Source organism: Falco naumanni, chromosome 21 (genome assembly GCF_017639655.2).
Source record: "Falco naumanni isolate bFalNau1 chromosome 21, bFalNau1.pat, whole genome shotgun sequence".
In the NCBI taxonomy this organism is placed as follows: Eukaryota; Metazoa; Chordata; class Aves; order Falconiformes; family Falconidae; genus Falco; species Falco naumanni.
The window spans coordinates 194,318-214,221 of record NC_054074.1 but is presented as its reverse complement, the minus strand read 5'-3'; the positions used below and the strand labels follow the sequence as shown (position 1 = coordinate 214,221).

General features: G+C 45.4%; 1 protein-coding gene across 1 annotated transcript; it reads left to right on the top strand.

The window, feature by feature from the left end:
* The first annotated feature begins 2,302 nt into the window (after positions 1 to 2,302).
* Positions 2,303 to 13,298, top strand: LOC121080177 (epoxide hydrolase 1-like). Its single transcript, XM_040578048.1, is given in 10 exon segments — positions 2,303 to 2,346; positions 4,564 to 4,777; positions 5,542 to 5,722; positions 6,505 to 6,735; positions 7,121 to 7,250; positions 8,445 to 8,644; positions 11,380 to 11,488; positions 11,816 to 11,941; positions 12,907 to 12,940; positions 12,942 to 13,298. Coding segments are annotated over 10 exon segments (1,422 nt in total). The 5' UTR covers positions 2,303 to 2,317; the 3' UTR covers positions 13,110 to 13,298.
* The last annotated feature ends 6,606 nt before the right edge of the window (positions 13,299 to 19,904 follow it).

Sequence of the window (19,904 nt, the reverse complement as noted above, 5' to 3'; positions counted from 1 at the left end):
CAGTGTATCAAATTTTATTCTCTCTCCTTTTGGGTTGGTTTGTTTTTTTTTTTTCCCATGCCAGAGTAGCAGCTGAACCAGCAAAAGCACAGCACTGGGACAGAGGCAGAATTTTTTCTAATAGTGCTCCGAAGGGGCTTTTTAAAAATGGGTTTGCTAAGACGTCTGTCATTAAGAATAAGGGATCCTGCCCCAATGCAGGGAGATGCTCTGAGACATTTTTGCAGGTCCTTTCCTGTGGGATTCCCCTTTCCATTTATGAGACATGCATCAAAATCTCGTGGGAGGCAGCCTTGCTGTCTCCAGCAAGCAGTTTCTGCCTGAATTTGTGCATTTTGGCCTCGAGAGGTTGTAAGAGAGGAGGGGAAAAACCCCTTGCTTTCCACTGCTGCTGCATCCCAGGACGGAATTTCCTCTGGGAACCCTTTGATCTCTGCTCACCAGCACTCACACAAAACTCCTGCACATCCCCTGCATTTCAGTAGATGGGATCCTGGCATCCCAGCTGTTCCAGATTTATCGGGGGTGAAGGTGGTGGTGAGGTGTTGCCTTTTAGCCCCAGGGTATTAGTGGCCTTGGTGTGTCACCTTGTATCTTAAGTAAAAGCCATTCTGACTTTCCCAAGCTTTTTATACAGAAAGCAGCAACTTCTGTCTTTTCTTTGTAGCTGTAACTAGCTCTGCTGGCTCTTCTCCCACATTCCTGGTATAGATAAATTCACTCACAGCTGTTTAAGCCAGTCCTTCCTCCACCAGCCTTTATGCTTTTTCCCAGTGCTAAGTAAGAAACAGAATTTCCTCGAGGTCTCTTTTGTCTACTGACGACATCACAGCCTGCAGTACCTCAACCTGGCTCTTTACAGGGTCCTCAGCTACCTTCCACATGGGTTGTAGTTCTTTCCCCTTGTTGCTAATAATTCCCTTGTCTGCTGACTATAGTCCCTCTGCAATCAGGGATATCATCTTCCAAGAGGCCTCAAAAGAGCTGGTTTTGTTTGGGAAATAGAACCTTAAAGCTAAGTAATCCCAGACGGATGTAACCAGAAATAGCTGTGGTGTAGCAATAAACTGAACTTTGACCAAATGAAGGATTTACAAGCTTTTCTTCCTGATGACTCTTTTTTGATGGCACAGTGGCTGCATATGAAGTCACGGTATGAGACCTAACCATCACAGAGCTCACTGGTGATGGTACTTCGCTTAGAGCGTTGCATGGAGATAGGAATCATTTTCTCTCACAGTAAGATGTAGTTATTCCTGGACTGAAGCACAGCAAGGACACAATTTAGGAAAGAGAAGCCTTTACCTAGTAAGATTTTACTAACCATGAAGGAAATGAAGTCTAAAAATGAGCTAAAACAAAGCATTGATTTCTGTGGAAAATGAAAAGCAACTTTTCCTTTTTTGTTTGGGCTGCTGCCGATCACAGGTGCACATGGAATAGAGCCACACGATGCACAGGTCAGAAGGGACACATGGAGGTCAGCTCATCGCAGCTTCTGCTCAGAGCAGGTTCAGGTAGATCAGGTTGCTCAGTGCCTTGTTCCTGTCAAATTTTGATTGCCTCTAAGGATGGAGATCCCACATCCTCTCTGGGCCCCTGTCCCAGTGTCTGAATACCTCCATGGTGAACTAATTTTTCCTCACATCTAACCAGAATTTCCCTTCTTGCAATTTGCGTCCATTGCCTTTTGTTCTTGGTCCATTTTTCCTACACTCTCCACTAGGTAGATGCAGACAGCAGTAAGACCCCACCCTTTGCCTTCTCTCCTCCAGGCTGAACAAGCCCAGGTCTCTCTGTCTCTCCTGGTACACCACATGGCTCCAGCCCCCCAGCAGCCTGGTGGCCCTGACCACCGAGGGTGGGCAGCCTCACTCCAGCCCTTCCTCTGCCAGCAAGGCCAGCACTGGACATGGCACTCCAGATGTGGCCCCACAAGTGCTGAAGAGAGCGAAGGATCACCTCGCCCAGCCTGCTGGCTAACAGCTTGCTATCTAGCCCTGTACGCACCGGCCTTTGCTGCACCTTGTTGGCTCAGGCTCAGCTGAGGACCTCAGGCCAGGCTCTGCAGAGCTGCTTTCTGTGCATCTGGCGCCCAGCTGTGCTGATGCACGGAGCTGTTCCCTCCCCGTGCAGGACCTGGCATTTGTCTCTTGCTGAACTTAGTTTGCAAGCGCACGTTTAGGCAATAGGTGGCACTGACGGTTGGTGTAGCTTGCATTGTCACCAGGAGAGTGTCGCTGCGGAAGAGAAAGCCAGCAGAGGAGACACCTGGGCTGTTTCGCTGGGAGCTGTGGCTAGGCGAGGAGGAGCGGACATGTGGCAGGAGATGCTTCCAAACGCCTGGTGAGATCTCTTTGGCACAGGGAGGAGGGACTCTAAACAGGGGTCCCCAGGGTTGGGGCAGGAGAAAGGCCCGGTGGGGTCCACCAGGCCATCGGTGGGTGGGAGCATGCAGCTGAGCTTTCCTGAGCATGGGTAGGGAGGAGGTTTTATAAGACTGAGCCTTGTTCTGTGCCACTCAGAGAGCTGTTTCTGGGACATGCTTGCTTTGTTAGCAGTGCCGAGTTTGTGCTGTTGCCGTGCTAACTGGTTTCGTGCCTCTGACTCACTAAACTCCAGGATGTAAGTGCAGGGGGTTGTTATTACTTGTTGCATAAGCTACTCAGCCTCCAGGGAGGTGGAGGCTGACACTGTTTGCTCTTAGGAGCTCTTGGTCTTCTTTGTCTGGGAGTGGTTTCAGGAGATACTTCCTTAAAAATCACATAGACTGTCTCAGAGATCAATTACCCAATTGCCTTCACTACTGCTGGGGTGTCCAGTACAGGCACTGTGTTCTGCATCACAGGTAGCAGTGGGAAAGGGTACTAGGCAACAGGAAACACCCAGTGGACTTGGTTTTTCATGGAGTTTCCTGTCCTTTTTAATTTTTTTTTGTCTCAAGGCATCGTAATTATGACACCAAACAGCTCCCTCATCTAGCTGCAGAGTAACAAGACTTTCTCTGTTGCTTCTAACTTTTTGGTAGATTTTAGATTCTGCTTTTCTTGCAAGAGAATCTACCAGGCTAAAAGAGAACCAACGAGGATGTTTCCTTTTTCTTGCGGGCAGATGAGACCTAAAAGCTTGGTATCCAGTCAGGAGTAGTTGGAAGTAGCAAAGGTACAGCAGCTCACTGAACCTGAACAGGGAAGGGTCCCACAAGCTGCTCCTCATGCCAGCCCTGGGCAGGATGAGTACCACGTGGCTGGCAGCAGAGTAACCCTTGAGCTTGGAAGTCCCCTGCCAAGGCTGGGCACCTATCGCTACACAGCTGCCAAAATAAACTATTTACTTGGCTGAAGTAACACAGCCCTCTGTAGGATGAAACACCGCAAGGACACCTACCCAGTTGTTCAGTGCCTTTTATCTAAATTGTGCTGAAGGCGGGAATATTATGGTGACAAACTATCCAGCTAAAACACAGCCCAGAAACACTGTCTCTGTTGCCAGCCAGCTGAACAGCTTGTGATCCCATGGCTGCGCGGTAAATGGTGCTGGCAGGGGATGTTCCTTACACCATCCCCAAGGGATGGTACCATTCAGACAACACTATCAGACCAAGAATCTTTCCCACCCCACCCCCACCCCCATTTTCTAGGGATGGCACCTTGTCCTGGATCAGGTAAGTGAAATAGCTGCTCTGTGCTGAGGAGTTCACTTTTTATTAGCACCTGGGCTGGGGCACAGCATAGTCCCTTCCATACCCTGTATGACAAAAAATCTTCATTCACAGTCTTCTTTGAGCCCCCTGCAATAGCCCCAGACAGCTCTGCTAATCCCCAAGGGAAGCTGGAGAGCTTGAGGCACAGGTCAGGGGGATGGGAAGGGACACTACATTTAGGACTGATTGCTGAAGGGTTTGAACGGTTTTAAAACATTGCTGTCTGTCTGTTAAATCCAGCTCTGGCGCCTTAGCTCCTACACCTCAAGAAAGTCTGAAACTTTGCTGTCTAGGTAAGAAAAAGAGGCACCAGACAGACAAGTTGAGACCTTTACCTATGGACAGCTATGGTGGAGGGCTAGCGTTGCCCTAAAAGATGACTGAATCTGTAGGGGAGCTATGTATGTAGCACAGTCAAGGGGCATGTCTAGCACATCCAGCTGTCTCCAGCAGCTGAAAACTCTTGTCTCTGCTCCTCAGCCCACTCTGTGCAGTTTTTATTCCTGAAGCTGTCCAGGTGCTACTATCCCATTCACTTCAGTACCTGCCTTAAAACAGATAGATCCAGATCCTACTGATCCTTGTCTCCCAGGGCACACCTGGTTCATAAGGAGAGGGACAGAGAAGCCTTGTGATTAACAAGTCCTGATCAGCAAAGGCTTAAGGTCCCTAAGAAACACTGGTAGATGTAACCCTGCCACAAATCCTGCCTGCGATCTTCAAAAATAACAGAAACACCCAGCCCCTGCTGACTGCATGGGGTTTGTTACTCACGTCCAACCAATGTGACTACAAGCCTCAGCATAGTCCCTTTACCCTTGACACTTCTGTTGGGCGCAAACAATTTTATGCCTCCCCAGGTCATTCGAATGTTCTCAGAGGAATGCAGTCCTGGTCCCTGTGGCCGCTCTGGGCGTTGGAGGGATGCTGGTTTACTGGCTGAGGTCTAGACACAAGATCAAGACTATTGAAATGGGCAATGGATGGTGGGGCTCAGATGAAAGACCTCTAAAAGGGAAAGAAGATGAAAGTATCTGTCCCTTCAAGACTGAAACATCTGACAAAGAAATTGAGGTGCCCGTGCCTGGGAGGTAAGGAGGGGCAGAAAGCTGCGAGGTGGAGCCAGTTCATCACCCACCTTACTGCTTTGAGGTGATGCCTTGGGGGCAATAGCCAGCGCAGGTCCGTTAGATGATGCTCTGGCTCACTGCCCTTTATGAATGGGATTTGAGCTCAGATTCACTGCAATGTCTTTACGCTTTCTGAGACCACAGACTCTCAATGCAACCTGGGGCTGCTCCTGCAGAAAGGCCATGCTTTGAGCAGCAGAATTTGACAGCAGGTCTGCAGTGGTGGAATGGGGTGGGAGGGCACCGGGATAGCAAAGGCACCAGTAGGGCAGGACTGAGGGGCTTCCGCAGAGGACAGGGTTGGAAGGGTGAAGAAGGATGGGGTCCTTCCTTCTGTCCCTACAAGCCTGTCACTAATTATCTGGCCAACTAGCAGTCGGTAGCACAGGCTGAGCTGCTTATTCTTCTCTCAGCTGGCAGTGCTGGCAAGTTCCTAGTGCCCAAAACCCTAAAGCGAGTTAGCAGTAAGGCAAGCGTAGAACCCACTACTCCTGGGTGCCCTAGGGGAACTGCTAACCTGTAGAGAAATATATTCTCCATATAAATGATTCAGGAAGTTATACAGAGTATGGCACTGCTTCAGGAGGGCTTGTGGTGTCCCAGAGAGAGACACAGAAGCCGGTGGAGCCAGGAGAGCCTGTTCATGCCTGCCTTAGCATAGGGCACATGCAGGCATCTGGCCAGCCTTGCAAGAGCTCCTGTCCGCAGGACCTGCATCGCCGCCTGGAGCAGGCCCGCTACACACCGCAGCTGGAAGGGGCTGCCTTCCGCTACGGCTTCACCTCCAGCTACCTGCAGAAGGTGGTGGCCTACTGGAGGAACCCGTTTGACCGACGCAAGCAAGTGGAAATCCTGAACAAATATCCCCATTTCCGAACCACCATTGAAGGTGAGGGGGTCTCTGTGGCTTGAGCAGGTCTCACTCTGAAATGCACAGAGAGAATGGGGGGCTTTAAGAGGTTACTCTATTAAGACAACAGTGTGCATAACAGCTTAATGAAGGATCAGTAGTGGAGGCTATGTTATTAGTAACCCTCTATAGATTAAGATCATTGCACAGTGGTGATAAGATTAGATCTGCTTGAAGATGGGCTTCATCTGGCTCTGAACCTGCACTAAATAACAACGAGGTTTTCTTCTGCTATTGCCTTGAAGCCACCTTTGAAAACTGTAAAATTTACCCAGGCCCTGAGGTTGGAATATCCACCACCACCACCCAGTTTAGCCAGGTGTGGTTAGCCAGACTTTAGATAAGTGATCTGCAGGTTAAACTTATATCCTGCGCTTACTTTTTCCATGTTTCTCTTTTTATCACCCACACATTTTGTAATTTAGTCATGTTTTTGCACGTGTCTTAGTTGCATTATGCTATTCATTGAAGTGCAGCTGTACTTATATACTGTAAGACCAATTTCTCAGGAGGTGGATGCTCAGTCTCCTGTGACCCCAGTAACTGGGACTGGGATCAATACCTCTGTCTGTAAGTAAAAGATGAGACACAGGTAAAATACCAGGCATGTCCTTTCAGCTAGGCATCTTCTTGCCATGGGTTGATTGTGTACCTTCTGCTGTGAATGCTAATCACAGTTTTGCCACCCTCCTTCTTCAGAGTTTGGAACAGAAACTGTGATGGAACTAAGGCTTTAATTTATCTGTCTGGATGTGTGGCAGGGATTGATATCCATTTTATCCACGTGAAGCCCTCCTATGTCCCTCACAGTTGAGCTGTTCAACCTCTGCTGATGGTCCACGGCTGGCCTGGCTCCTTCTACGAGTTCTACAAGACCATCGCTCTACTCACAGAGCCAGCTGAGCATGGCCTGAATGAGGGTGACATGGTGTTTGAGGTCATCTGCCCATCCATCCCAGGATATGGCTTCTCTGAGGCACCACACCAGAAAGGTGAGCGATGAAAAGGCGCTGTTGGAATTGCCAGGTTCTTGGAGCCTCAGTCATCCCTGGCCCTCACCAGGGAATGCAGTTTGTGAATGCAGATGCTTGGCTCTGCACTAACACCCATGTGGCTGAGGCTCTGGGGCTGGCTGTGGAGATCTGGAAGGTAATGGTAGCTGGAAACCAGGTCTGCTTTCCACTTTATCCACTTTATCCACTTTCCACTGAATTTCCATCTTGTGTTCACTGTATTGCCAAGGAGCAAGGCAGAGCAGCATAGCACACTGTGCCTTTACACAGCAGCATAAACATGTGCCTCTGTCAGACCATGATCTTTGGCCAGGGGATGATACACCAAGACAAACAGGTTTCCTCTGTTTCTCTTTACCTACAGGCTTTGACAGCAAAGCAACTGCTCGGAAATTTCATAAGCTGATGAATAGATTGGGCTCCAAAGAATACTACCTACAGGGAGAAGACTGGGGATCTCTTATTACCACAAACATGGCCCAGATGCTGCCACAGTGAGTAGCAAAGGGAATCAGTGCAGAGAAGGTTTCTCCAGTTCTTACCCTACCTTCTGGCTCCACGGTCCGGGTCCTGCCTTCTGTTTGCCCTGCCTCTCATCGCCTTCTGCTTTGTTTTCTCCAGGGGTATCCCCACCCCTGTGCATTCAGTCATATTCACGTGCTTTGCATTGACAGTGGTATTTGCATTCTCACGCTTTCTAAATTTCATAGAATCATAGAAGCATTTAGGTTGGAAAAGACCTTGAAGATCATTGAGTCCAACCATAAACCTAACACTGCCAAGTCCACTGCTAAACCAGGTCCCTAAGTGCCACATCTACACACCTTTTAAATACCTCTACCACTTCCCTGGGCAGCCTGTTCCAATGCTTGACAAACCTTTTAGTGAAGAAATTTTTCCTGATATCCCATCTGAACCTCCCCTGGCACGACTTGAGGCCATTTCCTCTCATCCTCTCACTTGTTACCTGGGAAAAAGTGACCAACACCCACCTTGTTACAACCTCCTTTCCTGTAGTTTTAGAGAGCAAGAAGGTCTCCCCCAAGCCCCCTTTCCTCCAGACTAAACAAGCCCAGTTGCCTCAGCTGTTTCTCATAGGACTTGTTCTCTAGACCCTTCACCAGCTCCGTTGCTCTTCTTTGGACACATCTTTCTTGTAGTGAGAGGCCCAAAACCGAACACAGTATTCGAGGTGCAGCCACACCAGTGCTGGGTACAGCATCACTGCCCTTGTCCTGCTGGCCACGCAATTTCTGACACAAGCCAGGATGCTGTTGGCCTCCCTTATCTAGGGAAGAGTTGTACAGAGAAAAATGGAGTGCTGTTTGGCTTCTCTTTCACTAGGCATGGAAGTAAGCTCTGCTGCATTTTGATTTGAGACCTCAAGGATCATCATTCTAAATCAGGAAGGAGATAAATTTAAAATTGGCAGGGAGAAAAGGAAGGAGCTCAGCCTTTCAGCAGCTGATCAGTACCACGAAGTATAGGACTTTCCTGGATGGAGATGGCACCAGCTGTACCATTTTTAACTCTCCCAAATTTTTTTGGAAATCACAATAAATGTGAAGGGCTTATGTATTTGGCTTAGTGAAATGCTTCTATTACAGCTCCCGTCAGACTTATTTTCTAGAAAATTTGGAAACAGAAAATGGCTTGATTTAACCTTCTATTCATTAACTTGATTTCAGATCTGTGAATCTTATCTTCGCTGGCAGAGAAGGTTTGAGAAGGATGATTTCCGTGATGCTTGGGGCTTATATACCATGGCTCATAGGCTTTACTAGGGAAGATGTTCGACGTATGTATCCTTTCATCCAGAAGAATATACATGAACTATTGCGAGAGTCTGGATACTTACACATCCAAGCCACCAAACCAGACACTGCAGGTAATGAACCTTCTCTATATCACTATGAACTTTGTATACTGACTGCTTAAGGCGTATAAACACATAGTTGAACAAAAGCCAACCATGTTTGAGAAGCAATGAATTCTGGTGACTGAATGCAAGACATGGGGACAAGAGCTGTGTAAAAGGAAGTGAAAAGGAACCGCTTAAAAAAAGACGGAGACTACAAATATCACTTTTCAAGGTCTGTTAAATGGCATACCACTTCTCTATGGCAAAGAAACCCTTTGCAAAAAGCCTCTTAAAGTAAAGCACAGGACCCTGACATTGAAGCTTCTAGAAATAAATGTGGGTGAAAACAAGAAAAATACCATAAGCAAGTGCAATGTGAAACTTGCAGAAAGGTAGACACAGCCATAATACCTGAAGCCAGAAGCATGATGTAGTGGGACCAGTAGATAAGGAGTCTGAAGAAAGGTATGGCCATCTCAGAAAAGTTACATGATTTATTTGTATAATATTATCAAAGATTATGGGGTATTCCTTTATTGAAATAAACCCTCATCAGGAAAGACAGCAGAGCTGTCTCAGACTGGCATCAGGTACGGAGACCATAGAAGGAATAGCACCCCATCCTGGCATTTAACTGGAAAAGAGGAAACTCAAAGTGAAACGTCAGCTAATGCCTAGTCTGTTGCTTGAACTGATTGCAATATCAGAGAAATAAAAGGAGACAAACCAGATACCAGGTTGGGGTTTTTTGGGTTTTCTTTTCAAAAGCCAAACAATGAAGACAGCCCCCAGAAAAACAAAGACCAGTATGTCTAGTGTCTGATCAGAAAACTAGCAGAAATGTTTTTAAAAGGAGAATTCATTTACAGGTGATAATATCACAGGGAAATCATGCTTCAAATATCAGAGCTCTGGCAGGATCAAGAAGCTGTGGATCTAGTAATGGAACATATTTAATTTCCAAGAAAAGTTTTGTTGAGGTTCCTTCCCCCAGTGTTCTTAAAGACATTAAACTGCCTTAAGAAAAAGATTAAGTTCATGGGTTAATAACTAGTTAACATGAGAATTCATGAATATAAATAAGTAAGCAAGTTCCAGGGGAGAGAGAGTATCACAAAAATCTGTGCTGGCACCCGTACCTTTCAATATGATCTTAATTTCTCTACAGATAAAAGTGAATGGTTAAGTGAAAATCTGACACCTATCCAGGGTTTGGTTTAATCTAAAGATAAATGGTTTTGTAACTCTCTGCAGTTAAGTGACTGGTTGATTAAACTGGCCAATAAAAACTGATGTCAACAAAGTCCAAAGCAATTTAAGCAGAGGAAGAAAATCACAATGGGCTCTAGTTTGGTTGCTGCTATGTGAGAGAATCCAAGAGTCAAGGACAGTGCTTTGAAACGTCAGCCAGCTCAGACTTTAAGAGAATCTTACAAACTCTTAAAGAAAGCAAAAAGAGAGTAAGACAAAACACTAAATCCATGATATTTAGAATCTGTTCCACCCCTGTTTCATTAATATATTTTATAATCAAAAGAATACAAGAAGGGGAGAAAAAGAACCCTAAAGTGACCAAGCAGCTTCCCTACAAGCACTGTACATAGTCTAGGACTCTTTAACCTGGAAAAAAAGAAGAGCAGGGATTTTGTAGCACACTGTGAAAGGCAGAAAATAAATAGGGGGAAAAAATACATATTCCCTGCTTAGTCTCAAAAAATATCTATATTATCAGTTTAGTTCTCATTAGGCAGGTTTAAAGCAAAGCTACAGTATTTTCACTCACCAGAAGCTGTGGTACCTAAGATGTGTACAGGTTGAATCATTAGTAAGCTGCAAACAAGACTGGTATTTCTGAGCATCCAGTCCATGAAAGTTGAATACAGTGATTCGGAGACAGCTTTCAGCTCAGAAAATGCTCACCTCCAGACGGGTCATATGTTAGCTGGCACATTTTAGCCTGCCCTACCTTTGCTGGTCAAAGCATTTACATGACTTTGATGTGTAGCAAATCACTTTAGGCCTGACAGCACAGGGAAACTGTTGTGCCAATGCACAAACTTACTTTGCATTAACTATGTCCACTATTAAATTGAAATCACATTGTGCATCATCTTCTACGCAGTCATTCAGTGCTAAAGTCACACTAAAATACACTTGAGAGTAGGCAATTCTATGGATACTGTAAAACTACAGCCTGGAGTGTGGTACAGGAATTTTCCCAAGGCAAGCTCTACCACTGCTGAAGTAATCCCCACCCGTTTTACAGGTTAAAACACAGATATAATATGCTGTGTTTATAATGTTTGTTAGCATTCCCCAAAGGCAGGAGCAGATAGCAGATACACAACACTCCACTGTTGTTTAAATTACATAGAAAGTGAACAGCACTCAGGGTCCCAGTTAGCCATCCTAAGCAGGACAGTGCTCCCAAACAGTTTATCTGAAATTTCTTTTCAGAGTGTAATCCCTTTACATCTGAATTTGCTCTTTCTGCCACACATTACCAAGAAGCCCAGAGGATTTTCTTAACTCCTATTTTCTTTTGTATAGGAATTGCTCAACTTTATAGTGCTGTCAGTTATAGCCAAAATTCCATTGGGGTGAACTTTTCAAGAATAAAGTACTACCAGGGCTAGTAAAACGCACTCTTTACTGAATTCTCATAGAAAACTCTGAAGAATTGATGTAAGTCCAGTTTAACTCCCACTGAAGTATTTGCAATGCCAGGCAACTGCAATGGTTCTCTTCTTCTCTTGAATTAGGTTGTGGACTGAATGACTCCCCTGTGGGGCTTGCTGCATATATATTGGAAAAATTCTCTACCTGGAGAGATAAATCATTTCTGCATAAAGATGATGGAGGCTTGGAAAGGTAAGAAAACAGGTGCTCTTCCATGAGAGGACTCATTAAAAGAATGAGCAATGGTAACTAATGAGGAGATAGGTAAAAGACTGGCCAAAGCTGAATTTTGAGCATGAAAGGTTACACATGACAAGTAGTAGTGTAAACTTACAGCAGACCGCCTGCAAACTACTGCTTCAGCACCGGGCAGTTTTGCTCTGGGCACATGGGTGCCAATTAATTTGCTGCTTGAAAACAAGTGGAGAACAAGAACAACTGTTCTTCAGGGCATGAGCCCAATATAGCGTATTGAGAAACAGCTTCCAATGAAACGTCTTCATCTTTTTCTATCAATAGCAAATACACTCTTGATGAGCTTTTGGCCAATGTGATGATTTATTGCGTGACATCCTCCATTGTGTCCTCAATGCGATTCTACAAGGAGAACATCTCCAAGGACCCTGGTCTAACAGGTGATGCCAGGTAATGAAGTGGTAGGTGTAAGAAAGATTTGCAAATGAGATTGAACCACGTTTGCCTGTATAAACATTTAGATTACTTTAAAACAGCAAACTTAAGTTGTTAAAAAAAATAATCTAAGTTCTTATTTTCTTTTGATAAAAATAGTTGAGTCATTTTTCTTTTGAACCTGTAATTCACACAAAGTAGCTTGTAGCCAAGACAATGCAGCGGACATATCAAACTATATTCAGTCTTGTGTTCAAACTACAGGTCTATATACTTAGTCACCAAACAAATGTGATCTCTGGCTCAGTTCAGTTAAAACAAAACAGAAAATCAGGAGCATTTCCAAGAGAGACGTTTAAACTGAATTAGGAAGCATACGGCTTAGTGGTGGATAAAACTAACGACTACAAGTGTTAAGCACAAACTTGGGGAAGCAATTTGGAGAGCAGTACCTTCTAACAAACCAAGCACCTTCTAACAGCCACTGACTTTAAGATGACTATAAGAGAGGCTGACCAGAAAATGCTGCAGAACGGAATTCCATGTGATTGATCACACAAACAAATAGAAGAGTCTTTTCCTTTGTAGACCGAGCCAGCTTACCTTTCCTCAACTCATTCGTTACGCTGGTACTATAAATTCTAAAGTAAACTTGAGCAGGCTCATTTCTGACTGTCACAAAGAGGTGATGCGTCTTGCCATTTATCGCAAAACTGTAAAACAAGGTAAGTTTAAAAATAGGAAACGTTTCAAGATTGAACCGTGTGCGAAGTTGGCTCTACTTTACGTTTTTGGGTATAATATTCTCATACTCAAGGAGACTCAAATACAAGCAAAGCTTTTCAGCAGAGTACAAACCACAAAATGTGTCGCTGCGGTGAAGCTCTGCCAGCTGACTGTGGCAATTACTAGAGTCAGGAGGTTTTTATAGAATTTCCCCAGGACTTTTTTCAAAAAGGCACTTAGTTAATGTCCTCTAGGTTTGCAGTGTATGTTCCCACAGGGACTGCAGCTTTTTCCTCAGGAGCTAGTACATACACCACGGGTCTGGGCAAAGGAGGTCTTCAAGAACATCATCACTTACTCTTACATGCCACGTGGAGGGCATTTTGCTGCCTTTGAGGAACCAAAGCTTCTGGCACAAGACATCATGCACTTTGTCAGAAAGGTGGAACAGCTGTGAACATGCACTTTAGATACATATATAGAACAGAAGCAAGTTGTTCTGCCACCAGCAGAACCTTTACTTTGAGGGATCAAATAAATCCAATGTAATCACATAGAGAAAACAACATTTCATTTTGATAATCATTACAGTACTAAAATTGTTAATGAAGCTCTAAAGCTTTTCTAAAGAATAAAAGAAAAAACCCCAAAATAAGCAACTTGTCTTCTTTCACTCCCGGCACCGTATCATTGCTGCACTCATAGTTCAAGTGTAACAGAATACATGAACGGTTTACTGCAGTAACACTGCACTCATCTGGGGAAGAGAGTAGAAAGAAACCAGCCCCTTGATCCTTAGAACGAAGGCTTCTGTTTAAAAGCTTCTTTAAACACTCGAGTGCTAGCGTCTGAAATATGCATCACAAGCAGCTTTGGTGGAAGTGTAAAGGGTTTTGATCTCCTGAGCACAAACACTCCTACGTTCAAGTTATGTTTCATTCAAGAGACCAGGAATTACATATTCAAGTGGGCAGCTGCACACAAGGCAGCTTTCTTCATTCTAACAGGTTTTCCCCCTACGGCTAGCTTTAGCAGCTACTACACTATGTAAACAGATGTTTAATGGATAACAAGGCAGAGACAGCGTTCCTAGTGTGCTCCAAGCTCAAAAATACCAACTTAATTTCCTCTTCGTTCTTTATCATTCCATTCCAAATGGTAAAGTTAAAATATGCACCAAGCGTAGCAGGTTACTTCAACCTTTACCCTCATTTCAAACGATTCTTATCACACCATCGTGCAATTTTTGCTAGCAAGAAGCTGCAAGCAACCTTGCTACCAGTAGGCTCGAGTTTCTCTTCAAATGGGATAGGGCTGTTTGGAGCTGTTAAGCTCACTACATTACAGACACTTCTAAGTAGCTGACTGAAGGTTAAGTCCAGCAGACACCTAGTTTTGACACACTGTTCAAAGCTCTCAAGTGTTTCTCACCCTCCCTCCTTCTCCCATTCTGCACTAGACACCAGGCCAGAAGAAAGGGCTCAAGTTCTGCTCCCAAGTAATACCTTCTGACTTTGAACAGGAGTTTGACAAGTAAAGATAGTGCTGAACTTGATCACACTCGCCTCACCGCCTCTTCACATTTCATAAACATTGAAGAGTCTAAGACTTAGAAGTAAAAGCAAGCAAGAAACTAACTTTTATTGTTGTTGTCTTAAGTGAGAACAAGCTAGCATATTGGGGCAGGAGTCCTATGCAGGAGCGGGCTGGAAACTAATGGGAGAAACAGCTAGGTATTGTGAAGGAGAATAGGAAAGATAAACATGGTTATCTAGTGTTTAATAGGTGTCTGCATGCTTGTAGAGATATATAGCTGTGCAACGGCATGAATGATTCCTGCCCTGAGCCTGGTGGCGCATACAGCTGCGGTTTGTGTCCGGGCTCAGAGATGTAAATAGGGGCTTCTCTGTTTTGGTGGAAGTGTTTCTCTTTGCATAAAAAAAGAGGGAACGAAGGGAATGACCCCAGAGGTATGTTCAGAGAAGGCACACTATGTTTCGAACTTTTTGACTGAACCAGTTCTTTTTTGGTGTGCCCTTCCACCTATGTATAATGTTAATCCAAAAGAAGATGATACTGTTTACACTTTGAATGTCGATCATTGTCTTTCTGTAGATGCTATATGTAGTAGGAGGCTATGATGGGAACGTGTCGCAGCGGTTCTTCTCTTATCCGGAGTAACAGCAGGGAAAGCATTAAAGAGTTAAATCACCTTGTTTGGTAGGCAGTTAAGCATGTGAGTCAAAATTGCCACTGCTTTTTGTTGTTGGTTCAAGGACATGGCTGTGAGGATTTGGATGGTATGTGCTGCGGGGATTTTAGGCGCCCCATTGCAGCAACATGGTATCAAAATCTGAGAAAATTTCAGTCTTTTTTGGCATCCATTCACTCAACTGGCAGTATTGTTTGTTTGCTATTACCTTGGTTGCTGTCATGTTTGCAAGGGCCCTGCAGAACATGGCAAACCTGGTCCTAGCTGTTCAAAAACAAAAAGGGGCAATTGTCAAATTGTACGGAACAGAGACAGCGGGTTATTTTGATACTGATAATATGTCTCAGTTGGTTTTTTATTTGTTCTATTACTTATACCTTGTTTTTACTCGTTCGGTTTCAAAGGTTCTTTTTGTGCAACAGGAAGGGGGAGATGCAGGAGCGGGCTGGAAACTAGGACCATGCGTGGCAATCCGTTTGCTGAGGGGAATGTGCTCGAGCTTGTCTGGACAAGGATTAACATGATGAGGCGTGTTTGCAGAGCACAGGGGAGTGGGAGACGGATGGCGCCAAGGAAAGGTAACACCTTGCTGTTAATTGATGGCAGCTAACCACCAATCGGGGATTGCCTAGTATGCAAGGCTTAGCTTCAAGAACCAATCTGTTTCAAACGCGCAGCTTCTGAAAGTGTATAAAACCTCGTGCTTCTGTACAATAAATTGACATTTGCTTGCATCAAGCTGCGTCCCGTCTCTTCATTCGCCGCAGTCCTACTTCCTCTGAAGAGGGTTAGAGCAGAAACCGCTTGCTTTTAGTTCTAACTGTATATCTAACTGACCGTCAAGGCTGTTGGGCTAAAGGTTAGTAAAAAAATAGGAAGACGTGCTTCCCCACTTCCACAGGGCCAATCAATCTCTTTTTGTCACCAGTACAAGACCTCCCAATTACTCAGAAGTCCCACTCTTTGTTTGGATTATTAAGTAACTGAAATTGAGTTATAGAGAAGTCTAATTTTATCAAATAGATAGGCAAACACTCGAGTACTCACTCAAGCCTGATCAGACTACAAAGGTCTCCTTTTACGGGTAAGAATGGCTATAGCCTTTTTAGTAAAGGCCAAGTGTATTAATAGTCATGTACATTACCCAGAGAGAGTCCCAAGCAATCAGCTAATTTAGTAATGGCCACATTAAAACTCAGGAGGGAAAAGGTTTATCCAGTATTTGCCAGTTCAGCAAGTACACAGCAGGAAAGTTTTACTCCCAACGCGCCAATTAGTCTCCTGTACCATAACTCAGGTCCCCAAAGAATCACTGTATCTTTGTGCAGCTGTGCCTTAAAGGGTAATTGCTTTCAACAGCCATTCAGGAGATGAAAACAGATGGACACGGTTGAACTACAGGAAGGTAGTAGACGCCCTGAATAAAGGATCCAGACAGACAAGAATACACAGTTGTATTTGATAAAGTTATCGCTTAAAGCGGCACCAAAGGTTATTCGATATTCCATTAAAGTTCTACAGAGTGTGGGTCATTCGTGAAAGCCTTTGAGCGCCGCTGGTGCTTGAAACCAGACATAGTCCTCCCAAGTAGAGGTCACATGCTGAGGAGCCGAGGCACTTCTGTTGATGTCTCCATCGCAGGACAAGTTAACAGCTAGTTTCCTCCCTCGAGTCGGCACTTTATAGTTGAGCTTGGGCCGGAACCAATCAACACCACAATCACGGTGTCCTTGGAGCATAACAACAGTGCCCATGACAGGGAGAGCCTTCAGCTCACTGAAGACATCCGCAACAAAGAGTGAGTGAAAGAGCTTGCTTGAATTTGCTCAGCTTGCTTGAATTTGCGCGCCGTTGGTGGAGCAGGAGACTCCCCGGCCGCCCAGCGCTGTTTTGCTTACTTGTCGCTTGCTTTAATAAATCACATTTTCTAATTGGCCAGTCTCTGGCATTTCATTGGACAGGTAAACTCTAACAATACCTCTGTCACGACCGATTTCCCTCCAACAACGAACAACGGTAATGCTGGGGAGAGGCAATACAGTTCACCGACTTACACCCAAGCTGGTATTTCTCCTGCAGATGCCTGCTCTGTTTCAATCATGATTTCATGCCATCATACCTCAAAAGCATTATTCTCCGGAAGCCAAATCACGACCAAACACACGCAAAAACTACGCTGGCCTTAACGCCGAGCGGCTCTGCCTGCCGGTAGGCAAGCTGTAGCGCTCAGGGCTGTGCCCCCCCGACCCCAGACAGCGCGGTGCCCCCCGAAAGCCGGGCTGCAGGCAGGAGCCGCCCCGGGGCCAGCAGCCACCGGCAGGCGGGCAGGAGCCTCCCTGCCTGCAGAGAGGGGCTGGGGCTCGCCCGCTCAGCGCCTCGGGGGGCAGCCAGGGCAGGGGGAGCTGAGCCCCACCGGCCTGTGAATACGGAGCCTCTGGCGGGGGCCTGCGAGCTGCTGGAAGAAAACGGGCTGCTGAAGGGGTAAGGCTCAAGGACACCGGGGTACAATCACTGTGGTGGGGGAGATCCCGACCTCCTACTCAAATGGCCCCCCGAAGAGAGTGAACCCCCCCGCCCGGGGAGCATGGGGAGGAAATTTAAAATGAACTCTACCTTTAAACTGCAGCGAGAAGGCAACTAACCCATAATTATCTCGTAGGTGTAGGCTTTGGGCAGAACTAACCAACTTCACTGTGTAAATAAGTATCGTGAGTAAAACTACGTGTGCAAGTTAGGAGGAGCGACCCCCCTTGCACCCGGCACCGCAATAAACACCCCGCTTTATAACTTACCCCGAGTTACAGAGTTTAATTCCGCACGTCAGACGGAATAAGCAGCCTTTTCACTAAGCAATTAGTTCTTCACCTACCATTTCCCCAGCTGTTCCCTCGCCTGAATACGCTCAAGTATCGACCTGCAGTAAATATCCAGTTTTCAGGCAGATACAGTTGACCAGAAAAGCTGGTCATTCAGCCTGTGCTGTGCACAGGGGAGGTGTCACAGCTCCCCTGCATCCACATCTAAGTCTTATCTTCTAAGCAAAATTGTGGTGTCCATGTTACATGATGGGAGTGATGGCGCATATCAAATTGCATGGTAGGAAGCTGCCTGCATTTTTCTGTTTGTGACCTGAGTGAACATTGGTGAAGTGACAGAAGAAGTCTGGTAAGCGTACCTTCGTGGAAGGAGAGTAGGAGGAACAACCGTTTGCTACAGCACGTGCTGGAGCTGCCTGGCTGGAGAGCTGCTTTGCTGGGAATAGCCAGAGGGTCTTGGCAGAAAGTGAGCTGAGAATGAGCCAGCAGGGTGCCCTGCCGGCTGAGAAGGTTAACGGTGTCCTGGGCTGTATGAAGAGCAGCATAGCCAGGGGACTGAGGGAGGGGATTGTACGCTGCTACCTGGCAGTCCCTGGGTTGTGTCCAGCTCCCTGGGTATAATTTTGAGGCCCCCAGTGCAAGAGAGAGTGGTCTTTCATCCGTGAGCGAGTTCAGTGGAGGGCCATCAAACTTTGCCAGGAGCAGGACTACTTGCCTTTTGGGGAGAGACTGGGGGAACTAGATAGAAGAGACCCCTCTAGCAGCTCCAGGTTCCCAATATCTTATTCCCCAGGTTCGTCCTAATAGCCATCCGTGGTCATTAGGCTGCAGGATTTCTAGTACATAACAAGCTTACAGTTGCCAAGATGGGGGTCCTCTACGTGTCTATCCCAGCTAGGAGCTGGCGGATTGCATCCTCCGGGTCCCCATGTTATAGTTAAGAATCTATTTTTAATGGCTACGTCCCAGTTTGAAGCTATGGTTTCACATCCCCAGTATGCACAGTAATAGTGATTAGGGAAATTGCAATAGCTTTTCCCTGGATTCGAACTGGGGCAGAGATAAAAAGGTTTTATTGTTCTTTCTCATCGACCGGGTGGGTCTAGTTCATAAAAGACTAAATCTTCCAATTTAACTTGGAATTTTGGGGATCCGGCTGTCACGTTGTACCGAACTTCTATTGAATCTTCCCATCAACCTAAGGTCCAATTGAAGAGTAATGCTCATTTTTTTTTGTTTTTTTTTAAAGTCATGGTAATCAATACCATTAATAGGATACTAGCTTTCATTTCCCCACTGTTCAGTACCTCTCTGCCTTCCTCGTCTACTCTTTTGCAGAGAGCAACGGGATATCAGTATCTTCTCGGCAGCAGCAGGTAGTCTTGAGGGGAATTTTGCTGTTATCCTGTCAATAATTTCCAAGGTCTAAAGAGTTAGTTATCTCTTAAATATATTTCCACCTGTTTGGTTGTTGTGTCCGTTTCCAGGCGAATCTTATAGTACACTTCTTAAAACTCTGTACCAGTCTGTTTCATGTACTTCCCAAAGTTCAGGTACTGACAGTTCCCATCCACAAAATAATTTACGAATTTCCACTTGATCCTCTGGTCCCCTGGTACGTATCGAATCATTGTGACATTTCATACAGTAAGGTTGTCTCTTAAATGAAACACAGGACCAATCTCTATTACAATTTAGACATCGGCAAACAACCCAACATACATGTCTGGAAGTGGGGTGTTTTAAGCAGGGTATTCCCCGGACATCTCCTATTCTGGGTGATTCGGGTATCTCCGTCTCTGTGTTGTTTTGCGGTCAGCCAGCAATGGTGAGACAGATAGCGATGTCCCAATAACGTCCTTCACACCGCCCCGTGGCTCAACATTGCTGCTCCGTGGGTGGCATAGATAGAGACAGAGAAAAGATTCTGCCAACTATACAAAGGAGGTTAACAATCTTTATCTAAGCATTAAACCCATTTACCATTATCAATAAACAATAACAGGCAATAACTACAAATGACTAACAAGAACTATAAATCCCTAACAAACGTTAGCTAACAACTCAAAACTCAAACATGTCATAAGCTAATTTCAAAACATTATCATAACAGGATGACATAACAAAGCACAATAAAACATTTCTTAGCATATATAAGGTTTGTTTGTGGGGGTTAAGAATCAAGAGCCAAGAGGTGGGCATTTAAAGGGGTAAATTTTCATGC